The sequence below is a fragment of the Python bivittatus genome, unplaced genomic scaffold (assembly GCF_059951505.1).
Source record: "Python bivittatus isolate LINGU-HERP-01145 unplaced genomic scaffold, Pbiv_v1 ctg000980_np1212, whole genome shotgun sequence".
Classification (NCBI taxonomy): Eukaryota; Metazoa; Chordata; class Lepidosauria; order Squamata; family Pythonidae; genus Python; species Python bivittatus.
This window is the reverse complement of record NW_028277125.1, coordinates 63,842,539-63,866,710: the sequence shown is the minus strand read 5'-3', so window position 1 is coordinate 63,866,710 and position 24,172 is coordinate 63,842,539. Positions and strand designations below refer to the sequence as shown.

General features: G+C 36.6%; 1 protein-coding gene across 8 annotated transcripts in view; it reads right to left on the bottom strand.

The window, feature by feature from the left end:
• Positions 1-24,172, bottom strand: part of MGMT (O-6-methylguanine-DNA methyltransferase) — a 287,150-nt gene that overhangs the window by 50,430 nt on the left and 212,548 nt on the right. For 3 of the 8 annotated variants that reach the window (XM_088131692.1, XM_088131691.1, XM_088131690.1), the window contains exon 6: positions 9,589-12,232. In XM_088131692.1, coding sequence (XP_087987818.1) covers positions 12,101-12,232 — 132 coding nt within the window. In that variant the 3' untranslated portion in view covers positions 9,589-12,100. The other 5 variants (XR_015794274.1, XR_015794275.1, XM_088131689.1 and 2 more) reach the window with 4 other exon arrangements.

The window sequence follows — 24,172 nt, the reverse complement described above, 5'->3', positions numbered from 1 at the left end:
TCTTACCACCAAAAGATAGGTCTTAATAGCGGCTTGCACCTGTGTTCAATTGAGTTCATCCTTGGTCGACCTCCAGTGACGCTCTTGGTGCCTCTTCTCATGTTTCATCTCTCTCAATTCTCCTATAAACCACAGAGAGTGACAGGATCTATGGGAAGGGAGAGGTCACAATGGTGCAATCCAATACAAGGCCTCAGCTACCCTCTTATTCCTAGCAATTATTAAGGCCTCAATCAGACCATGCAGCAGACCATCAGGAACAACTCCCAGCTCCCTCTGGAACCCATCTGGGTCCATCAGTCACCAGGAATAGACCAATCTAATAGGTCCCACCTCCTTGTGGGACGGGAAAGTGCCAGAGAATCTCATGGTTACCAGAGCATGATCTCACTATGACAGGCGAGTCACAGAGAGCTTTCACAGAACCTCTCCATGAAACATGCCATACCACTGAGCATTGTTCCTTTCTCATTTTTCTTTTTTCTTTTCTTTAAAGCTGAGATAACCTAGTAGAATGTTATTGATTCAAAATTTAGCCCTGAGTCACAGAAGAAAAACCCAGTAAATTAGCCAACAACCACTACTTTAAACCAAAATATAAAGACATATTGGCCTGAGAACAGTAATAGTAGAAAAGTGTTTAAAGAAATGAACAATCCACCTGGCATTTTGTTTGGATAGAAAAACCATCTCAGGTGTCTGTGAATTCTACAGTATCTGGGAGCAGCCAGGTAGGCTGGCTGTTTTCCAGCTTTACTACCCTGCATTCTCTATTTAGGCAGTGGATCATTTCAGAGAATGGCAGGTGAAGTTATAGCCATCAGTCCAGTGACTCTATAAAAGATATTGTGCACAATTGCATGTGCCTATATGAGGATTAGAGAATGCTGATACTGTACTTATTTTCTGTGATAGGAAGTAAAAGAGAATGGTCACCACCATCAAAAAACTATGCTGAGCTCTTAAAAATATATTTTTATTATATTGTTACTGAGGAATACCCAGTTTTGTCTTCCTGTACATATTCTTAGTTTATGGGCAAAGAATTAAGCTCTTAATACATGGTACTGGGTGCAAAGAAAGTAACATCAATAGAGATGTCCTTTTATTATTAGCACACCTTTATATCCTTTCTTAACCTGGTACCCTCCTGATGTGTCAGGACTTCAGTTTTCAGAAATCCCAGCCTTGCTTGTGATAATTCTGGAATTTGTAATCTCAAATTCCTGTGTCTGCAAGGCATAGGCTGGAGAGGGCTGTTGAATGGTAAACTGTGGAAGTTCTTCATACAGTGTCAAATCTATGTCTAATTGTAAAGCTGTATTTGCAATTTGCATTGATAATTGTAGCAATGATTACACATACAATATACTTTGCTGGAATGAATATTTCAAAAGCAGACCCACATTTCTTACTTTTTCTCAACTCACCACCTGTCAGATGAGAGGAAGATCTTCCTCACTTTTATTCTAGCTACATCCAATATAATATCCTCCAGACTTATTCTCAGAATGACCGACCAGTCAGCATGCAAACGTCAAAAGAGGGACCAGATGGATACCAGGTTGGAGAAGACTATCTGATATTTTCATTCCATGGACAAATGTGGACTGCTTATGGCACAGTAAGAAAGTTTTGCCACATACCAAGCCAACCACCACACCTGCCACAAATTTGATATCTAGCAGAACAAAAGATATTGCCTTGCTCCTGTCACTTTAGCTGAACAGTGTGATTATATTGTTTATCCGCTTACCCAGGGAAAACACATAACTCTCACTTTTGTTTGTGTAACACATAATGGTATCTTCAGTTACTACAGCCCAATTATTGGTCTGTACCACCAATGTAGTTTCAGATAGTCTCCAGTTACCTGAACAAAATTATTCCACATTTGAACCAGGTGAACAAGATTAAGAATTTCAGCAACCCCCACTATGAATTCCTGTGAATTGATGATGTGGTCTACACATTTATGTCTTCAATTTTTCAAGGTTTCCACCTTGCTGTGTCTTAATATAAAACTATTCCCCAGTGTTTTCCACAGAAAAGAATAAACTGCAGACTCTCATCCAAAAATATCTCTAATTCTCCTACAAGTTGCAAGTTTCCACTAGGAAGATGCCTTGAATACATGATACACCAGCCAGCACTCCTTTGCAGTGAATTTGCATTCTTGTGGTATTTCATCATACATTCAAGAAAGCCAAAATGGTTGTTTAAAATCCTGCATATTATTCTTTTGCATATTATGTAAGGAAATATTTTTGTTGCATAGGCAATGAAAATGATGGATTTTTTTATAATGACAATTTAGATGGGACAAGGAACATGGTAAAGTTCACTTTCTTTGAAAATGAGACCTATTTAAAATTATTTTAGATAAAGACCAGAATCCCATCAATCAAATATCTATCAAACTGGCCAAAACACTAATGCCACTGACAAGATAACTTGAAATTACCTAAATTACTCAGAATTATTCTGCCCATCTATGAGATCATCTAGAGAGGGTCCACTAAGAGATTATTGCCATTAGGAGACATCATGAATGACAAAATCTCTCCCTGTTCAGTTATGGTTAGTACATATCAGATTTGCCTTTTGCTGCCATTTCATCCAGGCATTTCTTGATCCAGATATTTGTTTGACTTTCAGTGCTATGTTATTTTATAAGTTGTTTTTGTTTTTATAGCACTACATTATATTTTAATTTAATTGTATCTTGCTTTAGGATTATTTTTAATGAAAAGCATGCTAAAGTTTATAAATAGGTTAACAACATCAAACAAACTCAATGAATGTAAGGATGACATATACTGCAGTATATCCATTTGATGTATGATAAAATAAAATAAAATAAAATAAAATAAAATATTCAACACAGTTCCTGTGAAATAGAACTGCAAAGCTGTCAAGTCACCTTTCCCCTTTACAGACCTGGTTAGGGCAGCTAAATCCAGGAACTATGAAGCCGGAGTTCCTGTAAATGAAGAAACATAGATTGCCCACAAGCTCAACTGAGCTTCAGTTTTTCAGAGAAAAGGCTAGTTTTATTGTGGCTTGAAACCACTGCATCTGAACCAGAAATAAATTGGCCCAGTTCTCAGACACAGGCAATATCACCACGTAGGTCCAGAGCTGCTTTTGAACTGGTGTAGTTTTCATGTTGAAATGCACTAAAGCAATACATGACTATACTTCCATGATGATGCATTATAAGCACACATTTTCTATTGTGAAATAGTAACACATTCTTTTCCTAATTGTATCAGTGATGCACATTTTTGTTTACCAATGATGCTTTATAAGATCAGCTCTCACCACGTGTATACCCCCAAATATTTTGCTATGTGAGGGTAAAATAAGATAGAGCTCCCAGTTCCACATGCACAAGTTTAATTTTTAGAAATTGGACATGTCCTCTAAAGCAAGAGTGTGTAACACATGACACATGGATTGAATTTTTAACTTTAATAAGTTGTTTAATGCTATATGGTAGCTTACTATATTTGTGCTTGATAAAACCAGTCTTTAATCATAAATGGTACATGGTTCATGTCATACTACTTTAATAAGCTGTTTCTAAAAATGAAATGCAGCTTCCCAAGTCATGCTGATCTTTCACTGTGGGTATGTGAGCTACCACAACTGAGATATGCTACTAACAACTGACAACAGTCACTGCCATTGTTACTTGTCACAATGAAGGATTTGGGGCTAGTGGCCTCCAGGGTATCTTCAAGCAAGGTTGAGTATAACGGAACCAGCGACAGAATGTGGCTTGATGGGCGTCATCCTGCCACCAGGCAGAGAAAGCAGTGGATATACTTCTGCCATTGTGTCCTTTAGCTACAGGGCTGTACTGGGTGGTGTAGAGTGGGGTCTTTCCAATCTTGAGCTTCCATGAGGACTTGAATGGGTTCTGTGGGACAAAAGGGAAGAAAAGAGACCTCAGCCACGCTCAACCACCTGCTCCCATCTTGACACTGCTCTTCCCTCTCACTACAACACCAGCATGTGCAAGCCCTGCATGCAGGAGGCAACTAGCTACTGTTCCCTTGCCATGTGCACATGCACAAAAAATGCGGCCTAGCCTATTCTGGAAAGCTTTTGAGAGCTTCCAGAATAGGTGGGGCCAAATTTTTCAGTCTGATCTTTGCACTAGGGATTTAAAAGATTAAGACAAAAGGCACTCATGTCATTGCAACTTAAATCATCATCATCCTCATCATCCTCATCATCCTCACAACTTAAAGATCCCAACATCCCAAAACCTCAAGCTGATTTTTTTCTACTTGAAGATGGGATAATTCAAGTGACAAAATGCAAAGCTTAAGGAACCCTATTTCCCCAGAAGCATTTATTTATTTATTTATGGAACTTATAAAGCCACTTAAAAAGACTCTGAAACATATTAAGGCAAAGGACTTTGGCTCCACCCCCCTCTGGTGAAATTATGACATTACTGGCAATGCCCCAGGCATGTCACAAAGGCAAAGTGCGGGTCCCCAGCTGTTTTAACAGCAGGAGTTTTCAAACTTTTTCAGGATGTGGAACCTGTTAGTTAAAAAGACATAAAAAAAACAGGTCCCCTGATCAAGAGGCAAAACATCAACGATGGAAAATTGGCAGCAAAATGAAAAATTAACTGTTTATTGTAAATACAAGATGAACATATTCAGTGTAGAAAAAAAGTAAAACTTGAATTTCACAATGATTTGCGAGGTTAATGTTTTAACCAAAGAAAGCAGTGTTCAATGACTGGGATGTGATTGCTCTTCCTTGTATAGAAGTTCAGTATTTCAAGCAATTGATGAGATCATGTTCTACATTTAACCTATTTCTATGCTTGGTTTTGTTGTTGCTCTCACATAGGTATGTTGGTGCAAATGGTGTAAGTATTTCAGTGCTTGGCTGCTATTTTCAGGATCTTCTTTGAAAAATTCAGAAATTCAATATGAGGAAATGCTGTTTGTAAATGGAAAATTGGCCAAATTTAATTTTAATTCCTTAAAACTTGTGCCATAAGCAGCAGCAGCAGCACTAGCATCACTGTAATTATTTTCACTGTTTTCACCTTTTTCTGTACTGTCTGCAGTTGTGGCAGTTTGTAATCAATGATCCATTACTGGCCAAATGTTCACATTGAATAAATATTTATTAGGTCTACTCTAAGCACAAAATAATACGCCTATACTGAGTGGTATATATTTAGGATAGGGGTTGATGGCATGCATTTTATCAATTGTGAATGCCTGGCTGCAGCCACTTAAGCACCCATCTTCTTCTGGCCTGCCTGCCTTTGCAAACCTGCTTCTCATGTGTGTTTACTCCAGAGAAGTCCCATTACACAGGGATTTGACGCACATTTGTACAACTGAGCACTGCAATCTTAAGTTTTGTTATTAATTCCCACACAGCTCAATCAGGCCTAATGCTAAGTAGAGGAGCGTAGGATGCCACCCTGATGATTAAGCAGACCTCTTCGAGATGTGCACATGCCTACACGCAAAGAGTACGGAAAGTGAAGAGCAAGGGATCCACTGAAATCACTCTTGTGCTGCCAAGCAGGTTAAAAATATCGGCGTTTGGGGCAAGTAGGGAGTCATGTTTTGTGCATGTGCACGTGGCAAGGGAACAGTAGCTAGTTGCCTCCTGCATGCAGGGCTTGCACATGCTGGTGTTGTAGTGAGAGGGGAAAGCAGTGTCAAGATGGGAGCAGGCGGTTGAGCATGGCTGAGGTCTCTTTTCTTCCCTTTTGTCCCACAGAACCCATTCAAGTCCTCATGGAAGCTCAAGATTGGAAAGACCCCACTCTACAGCACCCGGTACAGCCCTGTAGCTAAAGGACACAATGGCAGAAGCATATCCACTGCTTTCTGTGCCTGGTGGCAGGATGGCGCCCATCAAGCCACATTCTGTCGCTGGTTCCGTTATAATCAACCTTGCTTGAAGATACCCTGGAGGTGACTAGCCCCAAATCCTTCATTGTGACATGTAACAATGGCAGTGACTATTGTCAGTTGTTAGCGTATCTCAGTTGTGGTAGCTCACATACCCACAGTGAAAGATCAGCATGACTTGGGATGCTGCATTTCATTTTTAGAAACAGCTTATTAAAGTAGTATGATCTAAACTTGTACCATTTATGATCAAAGACTGGTTTTATCAAGCACAAAATCAGTAAGCAACTATATAGCATTCAACAATAGTTATTAAGTTGTTTAAAGTTAAAAATATCCATAAAATTTACTCAAATATCTGTTTGAAGATTTTGGTTTTTGTAGGGCCTTCAATGAGAAAGAAAAAAATATATTTAAAAGCTTGCTAATAACATCCTTTCATCAATCAAAAGCCCTGTCAGTAATATGGTGCTCACGTCAATTTTCACCTTACCACCCAGCTACTATTTCGAACGTTCTTATCCCGTTTCCTGCTCTAATATAGATCTTTGTCGGGGCTGACTTGAAGGTGATGGAGCCCAGACCTTCTCCATCTGTCTGCATCTGGTGCCAGTTCGTCCAGAAGATTTTGGACTACTGCCCTTAGTCACTTAAAGACACTTTGGTACCTGCAGTTTCTCCAGCCCTTGGCCTCCAGCTTTTAACTGCCACCTACTCATAACTTCACACAGACAAAAGGCTGGTCTGGATCAGCATTCAGCGCAGACCTTGTTTTAAATCTTACTGTCTGATAAAGCTGATAAAGAATAAAATTAATGTTAACTTCAACTGTTTAAATACCAACTTCTAAATCAAAAGCCTTCCAAAAGAAAGGAGACTGGGATGCCAGAATATCATTACAACCTGCAAAATAGCATACAAAAGTTAAAACAATTAAACAAGCTGAACATATTTGTTCAGAAGGAAGAGGAGGAGGAAAATGAAGGAATGGAAGTTCCTTGGTATCAAGACCAATATGAAGATGCAGTGGCTTACTTTTTGGGGGTTTTCTTGCAGTTAAAATAAGAATCAAGCCAAATTTCTTCAAACAGAGAAATCCTACTTTTCCCATGTGCTGTATTCAACATATTTATTTCTCATATTACATGTACGCTACTTGGAACAAAAATAACAGCTTTCTGACAAGTCCAATCTGTATATCAATTATACTGATATATCCTGCTCATGTAATAATAGAAACAATAGAGTCCACTCAGTAATATTTTTTCCAGGGTTTGAATTTAGTTATAATAAAGTAGAAAAGAAAAGAAAAGAAAAGAAAAGAAAAGAAAAGAAGGAAGCATAGATTAGTATTGCAATAGGTAGAAGAGAAAGGGTGGTTCAAGTTAAATCTTTTAAAATAAAATTTCTATTTACAAAGAATATAACAAGAATGCAGTTAAATTTGATCTTAATTCAAGGGATTTTACTTTTCTGTATGATCTTTATGGTGCAATTGCTCATGAAATAGTTTATCAATCTTGTGCATCTCCTATAGTGTTAGTGTAGTTTTAAGCCATGTCTTTTTAATAGATTTTATTCTTTTAAGTAAAGGGAAAAAATGAGCTCCTAAGTTAAACCTTTCACATAATGTATGTGGAAGGTAAAAAAGGAATAAATATTAAAAATGAAAATGTGCATTAAATTTGGCACTAACATCACAATAACTTAGTATTTATCAAAATATTTTAGAAAAGTATTGATCCATATTTCTTGAAAAAGTTTCAATTTATTCTTCAGATTTTAGCATGCCTATAATTTTATCATACTGACAGTATTAATCTGTTCAGAGTTCTGAATTAATATTCTTCTTAAATAGGACATTATGTTAACATCAAGCCAAAATGAGGAAAGATCTCACGTATTGCTGAGACTAACTTTATAAATCAGATTCCTCATCATTTTTCATTTGACTCCACTGCATTTAATTTCAGATAATAAATAGGAAATGAAAATTTTGATTGGAAGGAAAAAGTGCTTTTGCAATTCCTCATGTTTAAGATGTTTATTATATTTATATTGCTATTTTCCATGACTATATAGCTCAAGACAGTGATCAAGTGCTTTTAATACATGACTTGGAAGTTACCATGATTGCTGTTTTGGAGATTTTACAAATTCTGAACTGCCAACTTTTTAAAATTTTAAATTCTTACTGTAAAATATTGCTATTATAAAAAAAATTTTCCTCCACACAGCCTTGTAGGGTAGGTCGGGTTGTAAGAGAGCCTTACCAATGAGGTACTTTGAGAGACTTGTGGTTTTATAATATATTGTAATTTTGATGGAGATTGACTGGATTCTACAGGAAAAAAATCCCCCCCCCCCTTGCATTGGATTTTGTGTCATACACGTTAAATACAAGTTGAATAGTGGGAGGGAGGAAATGACCCATTGCAAAATTCAGTTTGTTTCATGGTCAAGGGCATCTATTTCATTATAAATGTAGTTCCACAAAAACAAATATTATTTCTGAATCTATCATTATCTTAGTCTCTGGAAATGGACTAAACCAGCATGTGTTGGTATTAGATGCTGCCGAGCCAGCTGTCGTGCCTGGCTGCGCCGAGTCTCAGTGTCAGCAGTTCAAAGCTTGGCTGAATGGGAGGAAACTTGATAGGGCAGGGGAACCCTTTTCTAAGGGGGGGGGGGGAATAACATAGCTTTCTTGTTCCCAGAGGTTTTTTTTTTTTTTAAAAAAATGTGTTTTGGAGTTAGTCTATTTTAAAAAAAAAAAAAAACCTTTAAATTCACCTATGTGTTTTCATAAACAATGCAATTCTGGCCTTTTAACTCGGTTGGGCTGAAGGTGATTTTCAAGCAAATTGCATTTTCCTGCTTGCTTCCTTCTTGGACTTGTGGTGGGAGTCACATCAGACAATGCCTATTTGAACCAGGCTGCTGTTGCTGTGTTCTATGGTGGAAACCTCAGAATATATATCAAGACTTATGACAGGACAGAGAAAACCCTCAGAGACAGAGGACAGAAAATGGCTTTTATACTGGCAAAGCAGAGAGGCAGGATTGGAACAAATACTAGCTTTTCACGTTGTCCATTCTACTTCTGACAATATAATAATATAATGTAAGTATGTAGTATGACATAACACAATTGTGCATGAGGCAGCATGTATTTAGCTCATGCCAAAGATTACAAAAGTGTCTGAAATACTATTTTCTTGCATGCTGCTTCTCAATTATGTCGGGCTAAGCGTTTCGGTACGGCAAGAGCTAAGTCATGCCAAATTAAAGATATTGCACACTTATTAAGACATCATAGAAAGGCACAAGCATTATCAGCACATGGAAAGAATGCTAAGAGCACATATGAACAGCAAGTGGATTCTTCTCTTTCTATGAAAACCCCCTAGAGGTTCTACTCTCACAGCCCCCTTCATTAGTGGTCATGCCAAGTTGTAGCGTGGCCATCATTAGCGATCCCTGAAATCGCAGCAAATAAAAGATGTTCTTCATCTTACCCAGGAACTGTAGTATTTTTCACAACCCATATGTGAGATGAAGATAGTAGGCCTGTAATACTACTAGACAGCTAATTTCTGAGGCAGACGGTCTGAAGCACTGCAAATAAGGCAGCTTGGAGATTTCAACTTGGCTGTTCATTTTCAAATTCATTCTTAAACAGCAGGGAAAAAAAAAAGTGAATGAGCATCTCCTAAACACATTGTAAAAGACATGAATCTAAATTCTTCTGAGCTATAGTGCCCTCTGTTGGAACACATGCTGACAAAAGGATAAACTGCTTGGCCTACAATAGCAAAACAAATATTGAGATTCCAGCTTGTGAAAACCTGTTAGTCAGCCAACAAAATCTTCATCTTCATGTAAATGAATTATCATTGTTTCAAAGGCTTCACCTCCTACCCTCTCTAATACTTGTTAGCGATTGCTTAAAACAGACTTTTTCTCTCTGAGTTATTATTTTATTGTTTTTTAAAAGTTTTCCTGATGAATGTTTTTCTTCTACTGGGCAACATTTTAACAGAACAGCTTTTCCTATAAATAGGACAGTGCATGCAAGACCCAGCGCCAAGATGATGCACTCGAATTTTTGTAACCGAATGAGGTCCTGAACATGTCCAAATGAATTCAGTGGAAAGGAATGAAAATTTGGCTAGGTCTTTTAGTATCACAAGCAGGAAAAAGAGGTCACACTATGCTCGGATTCTTCAAATCCTGACACAGCAGACACTATAACCAAGAGAAGTTCTAAATATTCCCACAGAATTCCCATTTGTAGAATTCCCTGGGGATACCTCAAAGAAAAAGCAAACCACAGAGAAATTCAGGACAAGCAAGTTTTTTGCCTGACAGATAAAACAGGCAAAATATGGACTGTAACATGGCTGATAAATCTGGTTTCAAATGATCTGCAGCTTGGATGTGTTCTTCCCAAACACTGATGTTTATATTTTCTAGTTTCTTGCCATGCTGTTTAAGAAAAAAGGTGGGCTAAATAGGAGAAAAGAAATGAACTTTCTTAGCAGAAACATGAACTCCTCATTTCTGAGAAGAGCAAAGAAATATTGCAACTGAAAGATTTGCTCTCCCCACACCACTGTCCCCCAAAAAGAAAAAGAAAGCTTACAGAAGTCAGCATCTGTGATTCTCTTTGGCTCATATTCACACATTATGACTCTCCCACCCCACCCCCAAGAAAGAATACACTCAATGTGTACATATTATAAGGTTATATTTTTATCTTGGGCTTTTGCTGACACATACAAACCACTTGAGTCTTGCTTTCATGGTTTATATTGCCACCAGAAACCCTTGATAAAATACAGCCTTATATTGTACAATAGGGTATAGTTTATTTTCTCAGGATATTATATACAGTATTTTATTTATATATACAGACAACGTGTACATGCATAACAGGTTTTAATAAAGTAATTCTAACATCTGAATAACACTACATTAATGGAATAACACCACACAATAATTTTTGTTAGCAGCAAGCTTTCCCTCAAGAATGTAATAAAAACATAAAAATCAGTATTTTCATGTTATGATTTATGAATCCCACACTGAAAATTTCAGTTTCTTGTGGTTTGTAATATTTTACTCTCGCAGAGTTCTTTTTAAATAACTAGAAATTTTAGCTTCAATATCCTTTGGCTGACCGTATTTTTTTCTGGTTAGCTTTATATGTTTACTGTAGTACATAGCTTTTGATTCTTCTTATAAGCTACCATATTGTAGGACATGTTTCAACGTAAAAAAGTAAATCAAGTAAATGCTAAGCAAAAGCTGTAAGGACTACAATGAGGAAGAATTCTAAATGACAGCAAAAGGTATCTGTTATCTTTAACTAGGCTGCATAATTGTATTAAAAACATGCTGTTAAACTTCTTTATCAGCATTTATTTTTCTGCCTACATCAAGCCATGCTAAGGGTGGTCAAATATTTTTATTCGTATCTCCTAAACCATCTAAAAAGAAAAACTGTGAATAGGCAATTCAATAGCCATTTCCTTTTGAATGGCTGTTCGGGTGTGTTTCATTAATAACTGTTTACGTAAAACATCATTTCAACAGTTCAAACATCAAAGAAAACAGGGGAATCTTGGGCAGCGTGCCTGGCAGAGGTACAAGCTTTTCAATCTGGACAAATACAAATCCAGGCAGGAACAGGGGGAGGTGTGTGTGTGCGTGTGTGTGTTGAAGCTCCTGCCTTTAATTTTGCTCTCCGAATGCACGCAAAGGCTGTAGATTCCCGGTTGTCCCCTCTGTGAGCCAGATGCTTCCTTAGAGGGGCAGTTCCATCGAACATTTGCCATGTCCCTCCCACTCCCTTATCCTTGCTTTAATGGACATTAAAAATAGAACAAAACAGCACCAGAGATGGGAACAAAATACATGCACAACAGGCACAGTCCGCTGTACTCATTCTGCTGCAAAATGTAAAAACAAGAAAGGGCATACAAGCTGTATCCCCTAGGACACATTCAGCTTTTTTAATATAGTAGTGCCACCACACATTTCGCTTCGGATGTTGTATTATATTTATATGTCACTCAAATATTTACCATTTCTCTGAATTCTACTGTGTGTTTGGAAAGCTTGTTATAAGCGAAGTATCTTTGGTGATGTGCTGGGTGGTTTCACTCTGTAACAGCTGTACCTGAACTGCATCAATATGTTAACTTTTCCTTCTGAAGCTTCTCATGTGACAAAAGCCACTCTTTCAGATGACTTCCTCCCGTGTAGTTGCCAGGCTGTCCATTGCTGCAAATCACTCGGTGGCATGGTATTATAATAGGGACCTTAGAAGAAAAACATACAGAAAGACACAGAAAATAAGGCTTCTGAAAAATCCTTTCTTCCCCCACTTTCCACTAGAAATGCCATTCTTATGGTCAATATCCCTATCCCTTTCTTAGCATCAACCTTATCCTGCAGTGTTTGTGTGTGTGTGTGTGTGTGTGTGTGTGTGACTGAGCTAGACTTCAATGAAACACAAAGAAGCATTCAGAGATAGAATGCAAGGCTATTTATATATGTATCTATCTATACCTATGACCTGATTATTCTTTGTTCTGGTCTGTCCTTTTGGCCCATTCTCATGTTCAGTCTTCTAAAGGTTACAGACAGGGAGATTTGCAAAGAAGCAAAATAAATTGTGTTAGTCTTCAGTGTAAAACACATTGAATTGATATAGGTGAACCATCTAAAAAACAAAATCAAATATAGCAAAACAGAAATGACCTCCTAGAATTAATTGATAAAATGAATGTCATTGGATGTAGATAACATTGCACCCCAAAAGTCTTAAATAACTCAAATGAGGAAATTGTTAATCTTCTGATAAAAATATACACCTCATCACTAAAATTATCTTCCTGTTGGAGGAATGGAAAGTAGCCAGTGTAGCTTTCATGTTTAAAACAATGATTTGAGTCTGAAAAGAAAAAGGGGATCCAGAAATTATTTCACTTCAAGTTGGTATTGATAATTGCTGAAAAACATTATGAATATTACTATTAAAAATTACACAGATTAATAACTCCTGAGCACAAGCTGGGGTAGCTTTACTCAGTCTGCTTCTTCACCATTTGGAAGTTATTTGCAAGCACTAATAAGCATGTAGCAAAGACATCTAGAAGACATTCTGTAAGCCATATCTGGTACTTATAAGATAAAATAACTTGCTTTTAGGTAAAATAATCAGTTTGGCAAACTAGGAATTGGCAATTCCCACATTATACAAAGTAAGGAGAGAGTATGTCATAGATCAGTATAGGAGTACCGATACTGAAATTTTTAATAAAAATTGTTGGAAAGGTTATTCATGAAGGTGGCCAACTTCACTGGATGACTTTAAATGAGCTGAAGATGCTAAAAATTCAAGTAGAATGGGAGAAGCCCTCAAAACATTTCTTTAAAATGAGAGCATGGGAAAGCAATGGTAAATTATGTTCAAAGTAATTAAATAACCACATACAGATACTTATGGGATCTGAATTTGTAGGGTCCATACAGGAAGGCAATTTAAGCTCTTATGATGAATTGCTTAATTAAATCAACAACTTTGTGCAAGGCAGCAATGAAAATGGCCAATTCCATGCCAGGGATGATTAAAAATAGGCTTTTTTTTTTTTTTTTTTTTAAAAATCCATTATCATTATTCCTTTATACCAACCTAAGCTCTGACTGAATTTAGAAAGCAAGGCAAATTTCTGGTTGCATCATTTCACCAATATCCTGTATGTCTGTAAAATGTACAAAAGTAGTAACAGAAGTATTTGGACTAATATCCATATAAAGACACGATGGAAAGCGTAATGCTTTACAGTTTAGGAAATCCGAACATTTAAATCTGAAATCTAATCTTGGCTATGCCAGATGGCCTGGGGGCCTGATGGAAGCTCACATTGTTGGAATTGGCTGTTGGGGTAATTGATTCTGCCCCCTCCACCCATCATCTTGAATTATGTAGTCTTTTTATGTATATTATATAGTCTTTTTATATAGTATTATTTTTTAGGTAATTTAATATGGATATTTATTTTTACTGTTTTTACTGTTTGGTTTCGTGAGCCGCCCAGAGTCACCCTGGCGGCATATAAATTTAATAAATAAATAATAAACATGATAGAGATTTTAATGATTTTAAAAATTATGATACATACCATGAAGAAAATGGATACATTATTCCTTCCTTTGCTTTAGAATACTAGAACTTGGGGTCACAGGTAATAAAATGTGATTATAATCATTGGTTTAGATGGCCTTAATAGGATTATAAGACAATCACTGGCTGATAGTCATGGTACTTTGAGGTCTGAAAAATCTAAGATTTCACAAGGGTCTCTGTGATCTTACTGAACTTCAGAGTTATGCACATACAAACATATGTGGATTACACTTGCAAATTTCCTTTTCTTTTTTCTTTCAGAAGTTTTGGGTTTATCCTTGAATTATTTTTCTTTTCACTTTGCACTTTTTAATGTATGACTTTTATTTTACAAAAAAAAAAAAAAAAGATTGAGAGAAAGAAATAAACTGCAGCCATTCTTTAATTTGCTTACACTTTATTTGATAAGGCCTATGGTATGATATGTCAGATCATCTGCTAACAGGTGTTTATTTCCTTTTTCCATATTCCTTTCTGTGTGGTTAATATCCTAGATTCAAACTAAAATATAGTCAAAAGGAATATTTGGATATTGACTTTTTTCAACAACTCAATAATTACATACACAGTCCTTCTTAGGAATAATCTATAAAGTTAAACAGTAGAGGAGGAAATGTTTGCCTTCTCTCCTTTATAATGTCTCACATCAGAAATCAAGTATATTAACATGTAAAACTGAACCACAGTGACTATTAAGAAGTGCTGTACTAAATCAGACAAGAGGCCAGTTTGTTTCAACATCTTGTTTCCAAAAAGCTATGATTAAGCTTGAAAGTAGAATATGAGTACAACAGCCAGTTCAGGTTTGTGCTCTCCAGTGGCTGTTAGCAAGAGAGATGCTGCCTCTGATATTGGAGAAATTACATAGACTTCATGATTAACCTAACATATAGCATATAACAGATATAACAGATAACACCTAATATGACATATAGCATGGCATAACATAATCTTTTTCTCAGTCATAAACCAGCATAATCTTCATGATTAGTAGTTTTATTCTCCATGGATCTGTCTAATCCTTTAATAAAAATGTTAGTGGCCATCAATGCTTGGCATAGTAGCAAATTCCAAAGTTTTACTACACATAACACAAAGAAGCATTTCTTTTTATCTGTCCAGAAACTGCCAACCTTATATAGTATAATGAAAGATGTAGAAACCCTTTTCTCCTATTGATGTTCCTCACACCATGCCTAATTTAGTAGGGCTCTACCATATTCCCCATATACTCCATTACACTAAAAAGTAGCATGGTCCATTGCTGGAATATTTTGCTTTTTCCCAGCATCATGAACAACTTCTTGTTTTAGAAGGAACATGCTTGGAAATGGAACAGACACCCCAGAACTCTTGAATTAGTCCATTACAGAGGAAAACATGAACCTTTTGGGATGGCACAAACCTATTTTGCACACACCTATGTTTACCTATTTTCTGATCAAATAAATGATGTATGTTTTAATCTTTTCACATACGGTGGTTTCTTCAGGACCTTGATTGTGCACCTGATCTTTTTATGACCCTTTCCCAAATCTAAAATATAATTTTTAAAATGTGATCACATATTTTCCAGGTGTTGTTATATCACAGATTTAAATGGAGAGACTATGATGTTATCTATACTATTTTTAGTGTTTTGAAGAATAATCCTAAAGGGAATTTGCAAAATCAAAGGACCTTTTCTGGTCAATCACCACCATTAGAACATATTTGAAATTAAAATTTCCTGCCTCAAAGTCCATCATTGAATTTACTTTGACTGCTCCTCACCCCCCGGCTGCTGCTGCTTATTTGTAACAAACCACATTTATATTGCACAGATATTAAACTATTTCCAAGATTCACCCTACTCCCAGATCTGTTTTTTAAATGTTTTATCACATTGGCTAGTTTTAGTAACCAATCATAGCAACATGTTCAGGCAACCCTTTAAGAAAACAGAATCTGATAATCTGATATGGACATATAGAGAAAGCCTACTGAGCATCCTCTCACTCCTTGTCAGGTACCTGGAATGAGGACCAAGCAAAGGTTTCTTCATTGGTGGTCCCTGGACTACAGAACACCCTTCTTCTGAAAATATGGGTGGCCTCAACCCTCCTCACTTTTAGGAAGGAAGTAAAAGTAGTACTATTTTGCTTCCAGAGCCTAGTTGTGTCTGGACATCTATCATAGGAGTTTGTGCTGTATTGTAATGTATTGTATTCTGTTGTGTTGTTTACTTCCCTGAGTCTGTATGGATTTGGGTAGCCTATAAATGCTTTATATAAATAAATAAATATTTCAATCAAGCAAGCAGGAAGGAAGGAAGGAAGGAAGGAAGGAAGGAAGGAAGGAAGGAAGGAAGGAAGGAAGGAAGATCTCAGATGGATGCCATCTGGTTTGGTAATTCATCTGTTATGCATTTGATGATAAACATCATTTTTGGTCACTACTAGCTGCTTCTTTTTTTTCAGGCACCTTTCCTGAAAATATTAATTTAGACCAAATAATTCACTCAATTTCTTTCAACTTCCTTAACCTTTTAAATGTACATATTATATCACAGCACAAAAAACAGTCTGATTCTCATGATAGCTACTTTTCAAATCAAGTAACAGTGTAAATGTTCCTACAATCCCATAACTTATTGGTGGATTTGTTAATGAGTCTCCCTGAGTAGTCTAAATGAGTTTCATCTTGTATGGCCAAAATCTGCCTTTTGGAAGACTGCTGTATACACTTTTCCAATGAATCTACCTCTCCTGAAAATATTCTTCTTGATGTTCAGAGTGAAAATTAAATCTTTTGCAAGAAGGTCTGAAATAAATTGAGGGTAACTAAATAAAAAGTAGAATAAGGGGCATTATGCACAGATTATACAATGCTATGTGAGGTTGAAATTGTTTTCTGATACAGGCATTTCTATAGGAGCTAGAGAACATCATAGCAAACTCTTCACAAGACAGAATACTGCTATAACATTCATCATACAACCAAATTTAAAAAAAAAAGAAAGAAAGAAGAGGGCAAGCAAGCAGTCAAATTTGGGGGACATACAATAAAAATATCCCCTCATATTGTATTGTAATTGGCATCTCAAAAAATGAATTGACAGTAGTATCTCTGAATGGGTTTTGGCTGCGTTTTTAATTCTGCTTTTATTTTGTTTTGCTTGTTTTCATCTTATTTTATATTTTTTACTATGTTGTTACTTATCTTGGTTGATCTGCATGGATGGAAAGCTGGAATATAAATTAAAGAAATAAATAACAGTAACATTTTAGATGGTTCTATATTCCTTTGTCCTATTGTATAATCTGCATGACAATAGGATATAAATGAACACTGTTTTTAAAAACTGGCAAGCTAATTTACTGAACTTTATATCAATTGTTTTATCATTCATGAGGCAAGGATTCTTCCTTCAGCCCCAAAGGGTTGGGTATTCCTATTTTATTTTCTCAATCCCCAATTTGCTTTTGTATAGGTCACATTTACATGATCCATATACACTGATTTGCGGTGTATGCGCTTTTTTTTCTTATAAATTCCGGGTCAAATTGGCTGGTCAAAAAGGACTAGGGATCCAGAATATTATTCTATAAACTGCAAATCACTTAAAATACTGTCATTTTCAGGAATAATTACAAAAATCACAACAGCTGCCTTTTTAAAATCACAACTAAATGTTGAGAAATGCAGACAGCTAAGTGCAAAAGAGAGCACAGCTATAAACTTAAATCATGTACAGAAGAACATTCGCAGAGAAAAAAGGACTGCTGACCTTGAATTGTATTCATGTGTTGCAAGCTTCCCAATTCTAGTAGTATTTTTTTTTAAAAAAAACCTTTTATTGATAAATATAGCCATAACCCTAGAGATTTGGGATCTTGAAATTATAGTTCCCATTTTTTAAAAAAGGAAGGAGGGATGACCCTATTAATTACAGACCTATTAGCTTGCTTGATAATACCAGTGAGGCTACTATATTGGAAATTGAGAGGCTAGTTCAAACAGGACACTTTCCTTGCAGAGAAGCACCAGGCTTCAGAGAGGTTCACTTTACTGTATTCACATTAGGTCCTATATTACCTAACAGAGGAATTCTCTTTATGCTGGCTTTATTGTTTTAAACTGTATTTGATTCTGTCTGTAAAATTAAGGTACAGAAAAAGCTGGAAGCATCTACAAATGATTGGTCCCTGGTATTTTTAATATTAACCCTTTGTGAAAATACATGGAGAAGTAACTTTTGTGATGTATGAACTATCTAGGACATCTAACAATGGTTCTAGCAATCCAAAGAGGAGTTCAGCATGACTGCAGTTTAGTCCCAGTTTAGTTTGTTATTTATTATATATATAACTTGGTGGGCTAGTTGAAAATCTTCGTCTCCACACCCCCAACCTAAAGAAGAAATTTGTCAACACTGTATTGTATGAAAAGGATGTGGTTATTTTCTGCAGGACCCCAATGGCCCTGAGGACTCTTAGCAATTTTGCATGGAGGACAGATAGGAAATGAGAGAGACTATGGGAACCAGGCAGAGATGGAGGAGGAGGAGGAATTCAGTGGATGCAAGAAGAGACAGCCCAGATCTGGAGATGTTGGGAAGGACAATTTCAAAGAGTCGGTGCCTTAATGGACATGCTATCGGTCTGCCTGAGAACTTTTAGTTTTCAAGATTGTGTTTCACCCTGATTAGTAGTAAAGATACCTTTCTGAAATCTGTATGATTCTCACTTGAGTTTGCCTGCTACATTGGGGTTGACAAGAAATAAATAACAAAAAAAGTAAAATCTTGAATTTTACTAGGAGACTAAAGGGTAAAACATAATCTTGAAAACTGTAAAAGTTCTCAGGCAGACTTACAGCACTTGCTCAGCTAGTAGACAGACGAGCCTCTAACTGAGCAAGTGGCATGCTTTAAGTATTTGGGATTTTTTTTATTCCACGGATAGCAGGAAGGCACATGCTCTGCCCTACATGCCTTGAAGAGTACACCAGCCATTCTTAGACTTCTAAGATGAAAATTACATCCCTGATGCCCTTGTTTCAAGCAAAGGTACTGTCAGAAATGCTCAATTAGACCCTTTTTGTGATCGTAATCATTCTAATCATTAGAATGGATTCAGTCCAAAATTTTAAAATGAACATACCGGTTCCCATGTTGTGTTACAAATGCTATCTTGCATCTTGAGGCTGGTCTTGTAAAAGTAGAGATTAGAAAGTGGAAAGTTGTATTTAACAGCTGGTTATGGCTCTTCTATTTTCTTGCTGGATTAGTTTCTTTAACCTTAATCAATAGCTTCCATTCTATATGGAAGAGGTCACAGGCAATGAAACAAGCATCCTTCAATCTAACTTCCTTGAGATACGAAAAGGCTTGTACTATGTTGAAACAATGAATACAGGATACAGAGCAGCAGGTTGACATAGATATGATGACCAATCTTTTGTTTTCTGATCATTGGTATATGTAGTGGCTCTGGTAGTCTGCCTCACATAAATGCATTTTAAGCTTTCTCTTCTATAATACTGGAGGGGAACCAAAAGAAGACTCCATATTTGGAATAGCTATTTCCATCAACAGTTAAGGAAAAAGCAGTCAAAAAATATGCTGCAGACTAGTACTTGGTAGAGCAGTCATGAAGGCCTTGGAAAAGATATTCAAATGCCGTGATGTCTCAGAACTGTGCAAGCCATGGTATTCCCTGTGATGCTCTATGGAAGTGAAAGTTAGAATTTGAAGAAGCAGGATAGGAACAGTATTGATGCTTTTGAACGTTGGTGTTGGAGAAGACTCCTGAGAATATTGTGCACAGCCACCGAAATAAACCAATGGATCACTGAACAAATTAACCCAGAATCCTCACTCAAGGAACTAATGCCCAGGCTCAAATTATCCTACTTCAGACACATTATGCAAAGACCTAGCTCTCTGGAGAAGGCTCAAATGCTGGGAATGGTGGAAGGAATGAAAAGAAGAGGACAACCAGCAGCAAGGTGGATGGGCTCGGTTACAGCGGCAATGAGTGCACCGTTGGAAGATCTGAAAGATAGGCTAGGGATAGATCATCATGGAGAAAATCTATCTATGTGGATGCTAGGAATTGAAAATGATTTGATGGCAGATAATCAAACAATGTCCTTGTGAAGCCAGGAAGTTGAGTGCGTATATCTTCTTAAAATGTCCATGAAATAGGGATATTTGGGTATTTTCCCTCCTTATATTGTCATGGTGGCCAGATTTTCCTGGTCAAGTATATTTCTGTATATTATTATTGGAACTATAATTCCTCAATTACATACAAAGTGTTGTTTTTGGGCAGGAATTGACCGAACATAAGACATGGCAATAGATCAAACATAACTCAGGAGGTCCATCTATTCCATCACTGCTGTTTAATTTTAGTTCCCTGATATGTTCTAACTGCTCTTCTATACTTTGGTAAGCTCTGAAATAATACTAGGTAAATACATTATTTGGGTACCAATGCTAAAATCGAGCATTTGTGCCTGATAGCTTTAACCACCTAATACAGCATGTGAACCTATCATGTTTTACACTTTTATGTAATGCTAACCCTTAGTTATTTGTTATATTTTATAGCATACAATTGTTTTTGCTTTTTTGATTACCTCTAGCCATTTAGGGTTTTTAATTTTTTAAATTAAGTTTTATATCACTTTATTTTATATTTTATATTGTATTTTGCTCCACCATAGCTTTTATAGTCTGACCATTAATACTAACTACAATTCCTATATATAGATCTTAGTGCTATAATGTTTTATAGTTTTGTGTTTGCAATTTTAACTATTAGTCATTCCTTATACTTTATGGTCTAGGCTGCTATTACTGGAGTGGTCACAAACCCTCATATTCTTATGTTATCTTATGCTGATCAATGACCCAAATAAAGATTAATTAATTAACATTCCAAGCTTGGTAAATTAGCATTTTAAACCACTTATTTTCAACATTTAGGAACATCACATTTTTTTAAAGGAAGGTAGTAAACGTAGTTTATTATTTTATGGGAAGAAAACTGACATAGGAAAACACCCAAAAGAATGTGAGACTTTAACTTCCCACTAAACCGCCAAAAGCTCACCTTAAAAACAACAACAACAACAATTTTTTTTGAAAGTTTCAATGAAGACATCTTTCATGCCCATAACTCTGATGCTTTTCTTCATCATGACAAGGATGAGGAATGTTTTTGCAGTACAGCTCTTATGTATTTTAAACACTATTTTCTTGTCTACAAAGTTGTCCATGAAGAGGAGGGCAAAACAATCAAGACAGCAGCTGTGAGTGCATGATCAAAGCTCTGTCCCTTATTTACATGCATTATACCTATGGGTTGCATATAAAAAGGGGCAGGCTTAGGTTGTGCGGTCACCCTGTTGACTTTTTTGAGCCCCCCCCCCCCCAGGATATTCCTGCTTGTCCACCAAGTGTTACAATAGGTGGGGCATTTACAATATCACATCACTGAAGGATGTGGGGATGGGAAAGCATTGCTGCCATTATTTGGTGGTTTGCCACTGAATTTCAGTGGCACAATCTTGGGTGCATCTGGAGCTACAAAAAAGGGGCAGGGGGACATTGGCAACCTGAGGGCTGTGGTATGCTGACCCACGTGTGAACAAAGTTCCATTTGTACTTGTATAGGGGAAGAATCTTGTACCAGACATAGGATATAAAACGAGTGAACCCTTGTGTGCAGCAGAGATTTTAAAAAATGCACTACATCATCCTTGCATTATAACAGTATTGATCACCATCTCATTTTGTTTTAATTGTGGTGACAATATTTAGCCAACTTAAAAAAGAAAAAAAAAGAAATTAAATTAAATTAAATGCACTAAAATTTTATTAGAGCCCTGAGGATATTTCAGAGGAAAAACAGTGCCAACAACTTCTGCTTTAGAGCTTCAGTTGCATTTAATGCATTTTTATCAATAACTCAGCAGCTCATATTACTAGAGCTCCATTGAAATTTTCATGCTGGGAAATCTAATTCATCCAATACATGAATCCATCACTTACAATGCCTCTTTCTCAAATGCTACACAACTTCCAACCCCCTAGATTTGTCTCTAAAACAAAAACAAACACATGAAGGAGCCTTTCAATCAATAATGGAATCCCTCTGATTCTGGTACCAGCTGAATATTTTCTCCAACTTTGCTTTTGTTCTTCTGGGTTAGAGTCCCACAAGGGAAAGGGCTTGTTTTCACTCGCAGCCTCATCAATACCTAAATCCTGGTGAACAAGTGACACTGAGAAGCTGTAATCAATAGCTCCCTCTGCGTTTTTTCTTCTGGTCAAATGGTTCAGCACTACTGACAGGCCTGACACTTAGAACATGATGCTAAATCTTTATCAACAGCTAGCTAGGTGACTGGCAGAACAAGACTCAGGGTGGTCATTAACGCTCATGGCAATCTGTGAATAAACTAACTCCTCAATAATGTGTTTGTTTAGAAAAAGGTGAGGAAAAAAACTCCCTGCACACTGTATTGATTGCTTTTGAACTGCATTTAGCGATTTCAGTCTGAGGATGGGAACAAAACGTTGTACAATGCTGATGCTCTGCTTGTTAGGGGTTTTCAATTTGATACAGAGGAAAATTGACCATCCTATTATACTGGCTGATAAACTGGATAGTTACAGAAAGCTGCCAAACTGTCAGAAACAGATCAGTGAGGCCATAATAGAAACAGCGGAAACATCAAGTCGTAACACACAACAGAAATTGCACTTAGCAAAAAAATAATCTTTCGGTTTGCTCACGTCCTATTGCTTTTCCTGCCCCTGTTCTCTAATACAAGCGAATACTGTAATATGAACCAGCATGAGTTCCAGTTTATGGCTAGCCACCTAAGGAATTAATGCACAAGTAGGTTTATGTGCCTAGCACATTCCAAATCAATGCTTCACAATCTTCCCCTAAATGCACAATTTCTTCATTCAGCCTTGAATGTTTGAAACATTTTGACTGAATAACACACTTCACTTATGCTAGATCGATGTTTGTGTCAGGTTTTAGCTTGAATGATACCATAAGTATGTAGAATTGGAGAGGGAAGGGAAAACATACACAGCACCATTACCAGCAGACTATTAAAGATCCCTCATTTATAAGTCACAGAAGAGTCGTTTATGATGGTCTTGGTCTAATCAGCCCAACATTTCCCAATCCCCATGGGTCTATATGATTTCTTTTTGATCCTCCTATACTATTCTAATGAGATTTTTAATTGAACTTTATGGGTTCCCTTTGAGGACAGCAGCCCTCACCATTAATCTAAACTGCTGTAAACTATTTGAAGGGTTTTTTTTCTGCAAAAAGGTGAGCCATCTCCACCATGTCCTTGGCATAATTTAAAGCAAAGATGTTGCATTCCTCAGCTGCTGCCGGCACTTTTTCTACTTTCTCATAAAGTTGAAGGTCAGTGTATGAATTATGCGAATTAACCCAACTACAAAAGGAGACCTGTAGAATGTACACTCCAGAAATTAAGTAGGCAGGATCTGCTGAATAAAGCTCCACGCAGCTTTTATTTTAGGAAAGCAGATTAGGAATGGTTGAATTGAAATATATATATATTTTAAAAACAACAGATTTCTAGTAATATTCACGTTTCAGAATCTCAGTAAAATACGATCTTAATTTTTTAATTATTATTTAGCAAATTAAATCATACTTGGGTAACATTGGTAAAACAGTTAAATCCAGCCATTTGATATATGCTAGCTGCTGTGCATTTTGTGAATGTGGCCAGATGCTGTTTAAAAACCCAGGTATAGATTTGCTGAAAATAACTGTTCAAGGTTAATGAACTGATTCAGCAATTTTCTGTGACTGATGGGACTGTAGTGAGTACATAGGGATATCTGACATGGGACTCCTTTAACTTCACATACTGAGGACAGCTGTAGACATACAAAAGCATCAACTCAAAAACATCAACTCAAAGAAGATCTTTTCATATGTGCCCAAAAATCTACTTGATGAAAAGAATTCTATTAATATTCTTAAAGCTGTTTCTGGTAAAGGTTTTAAGGTCC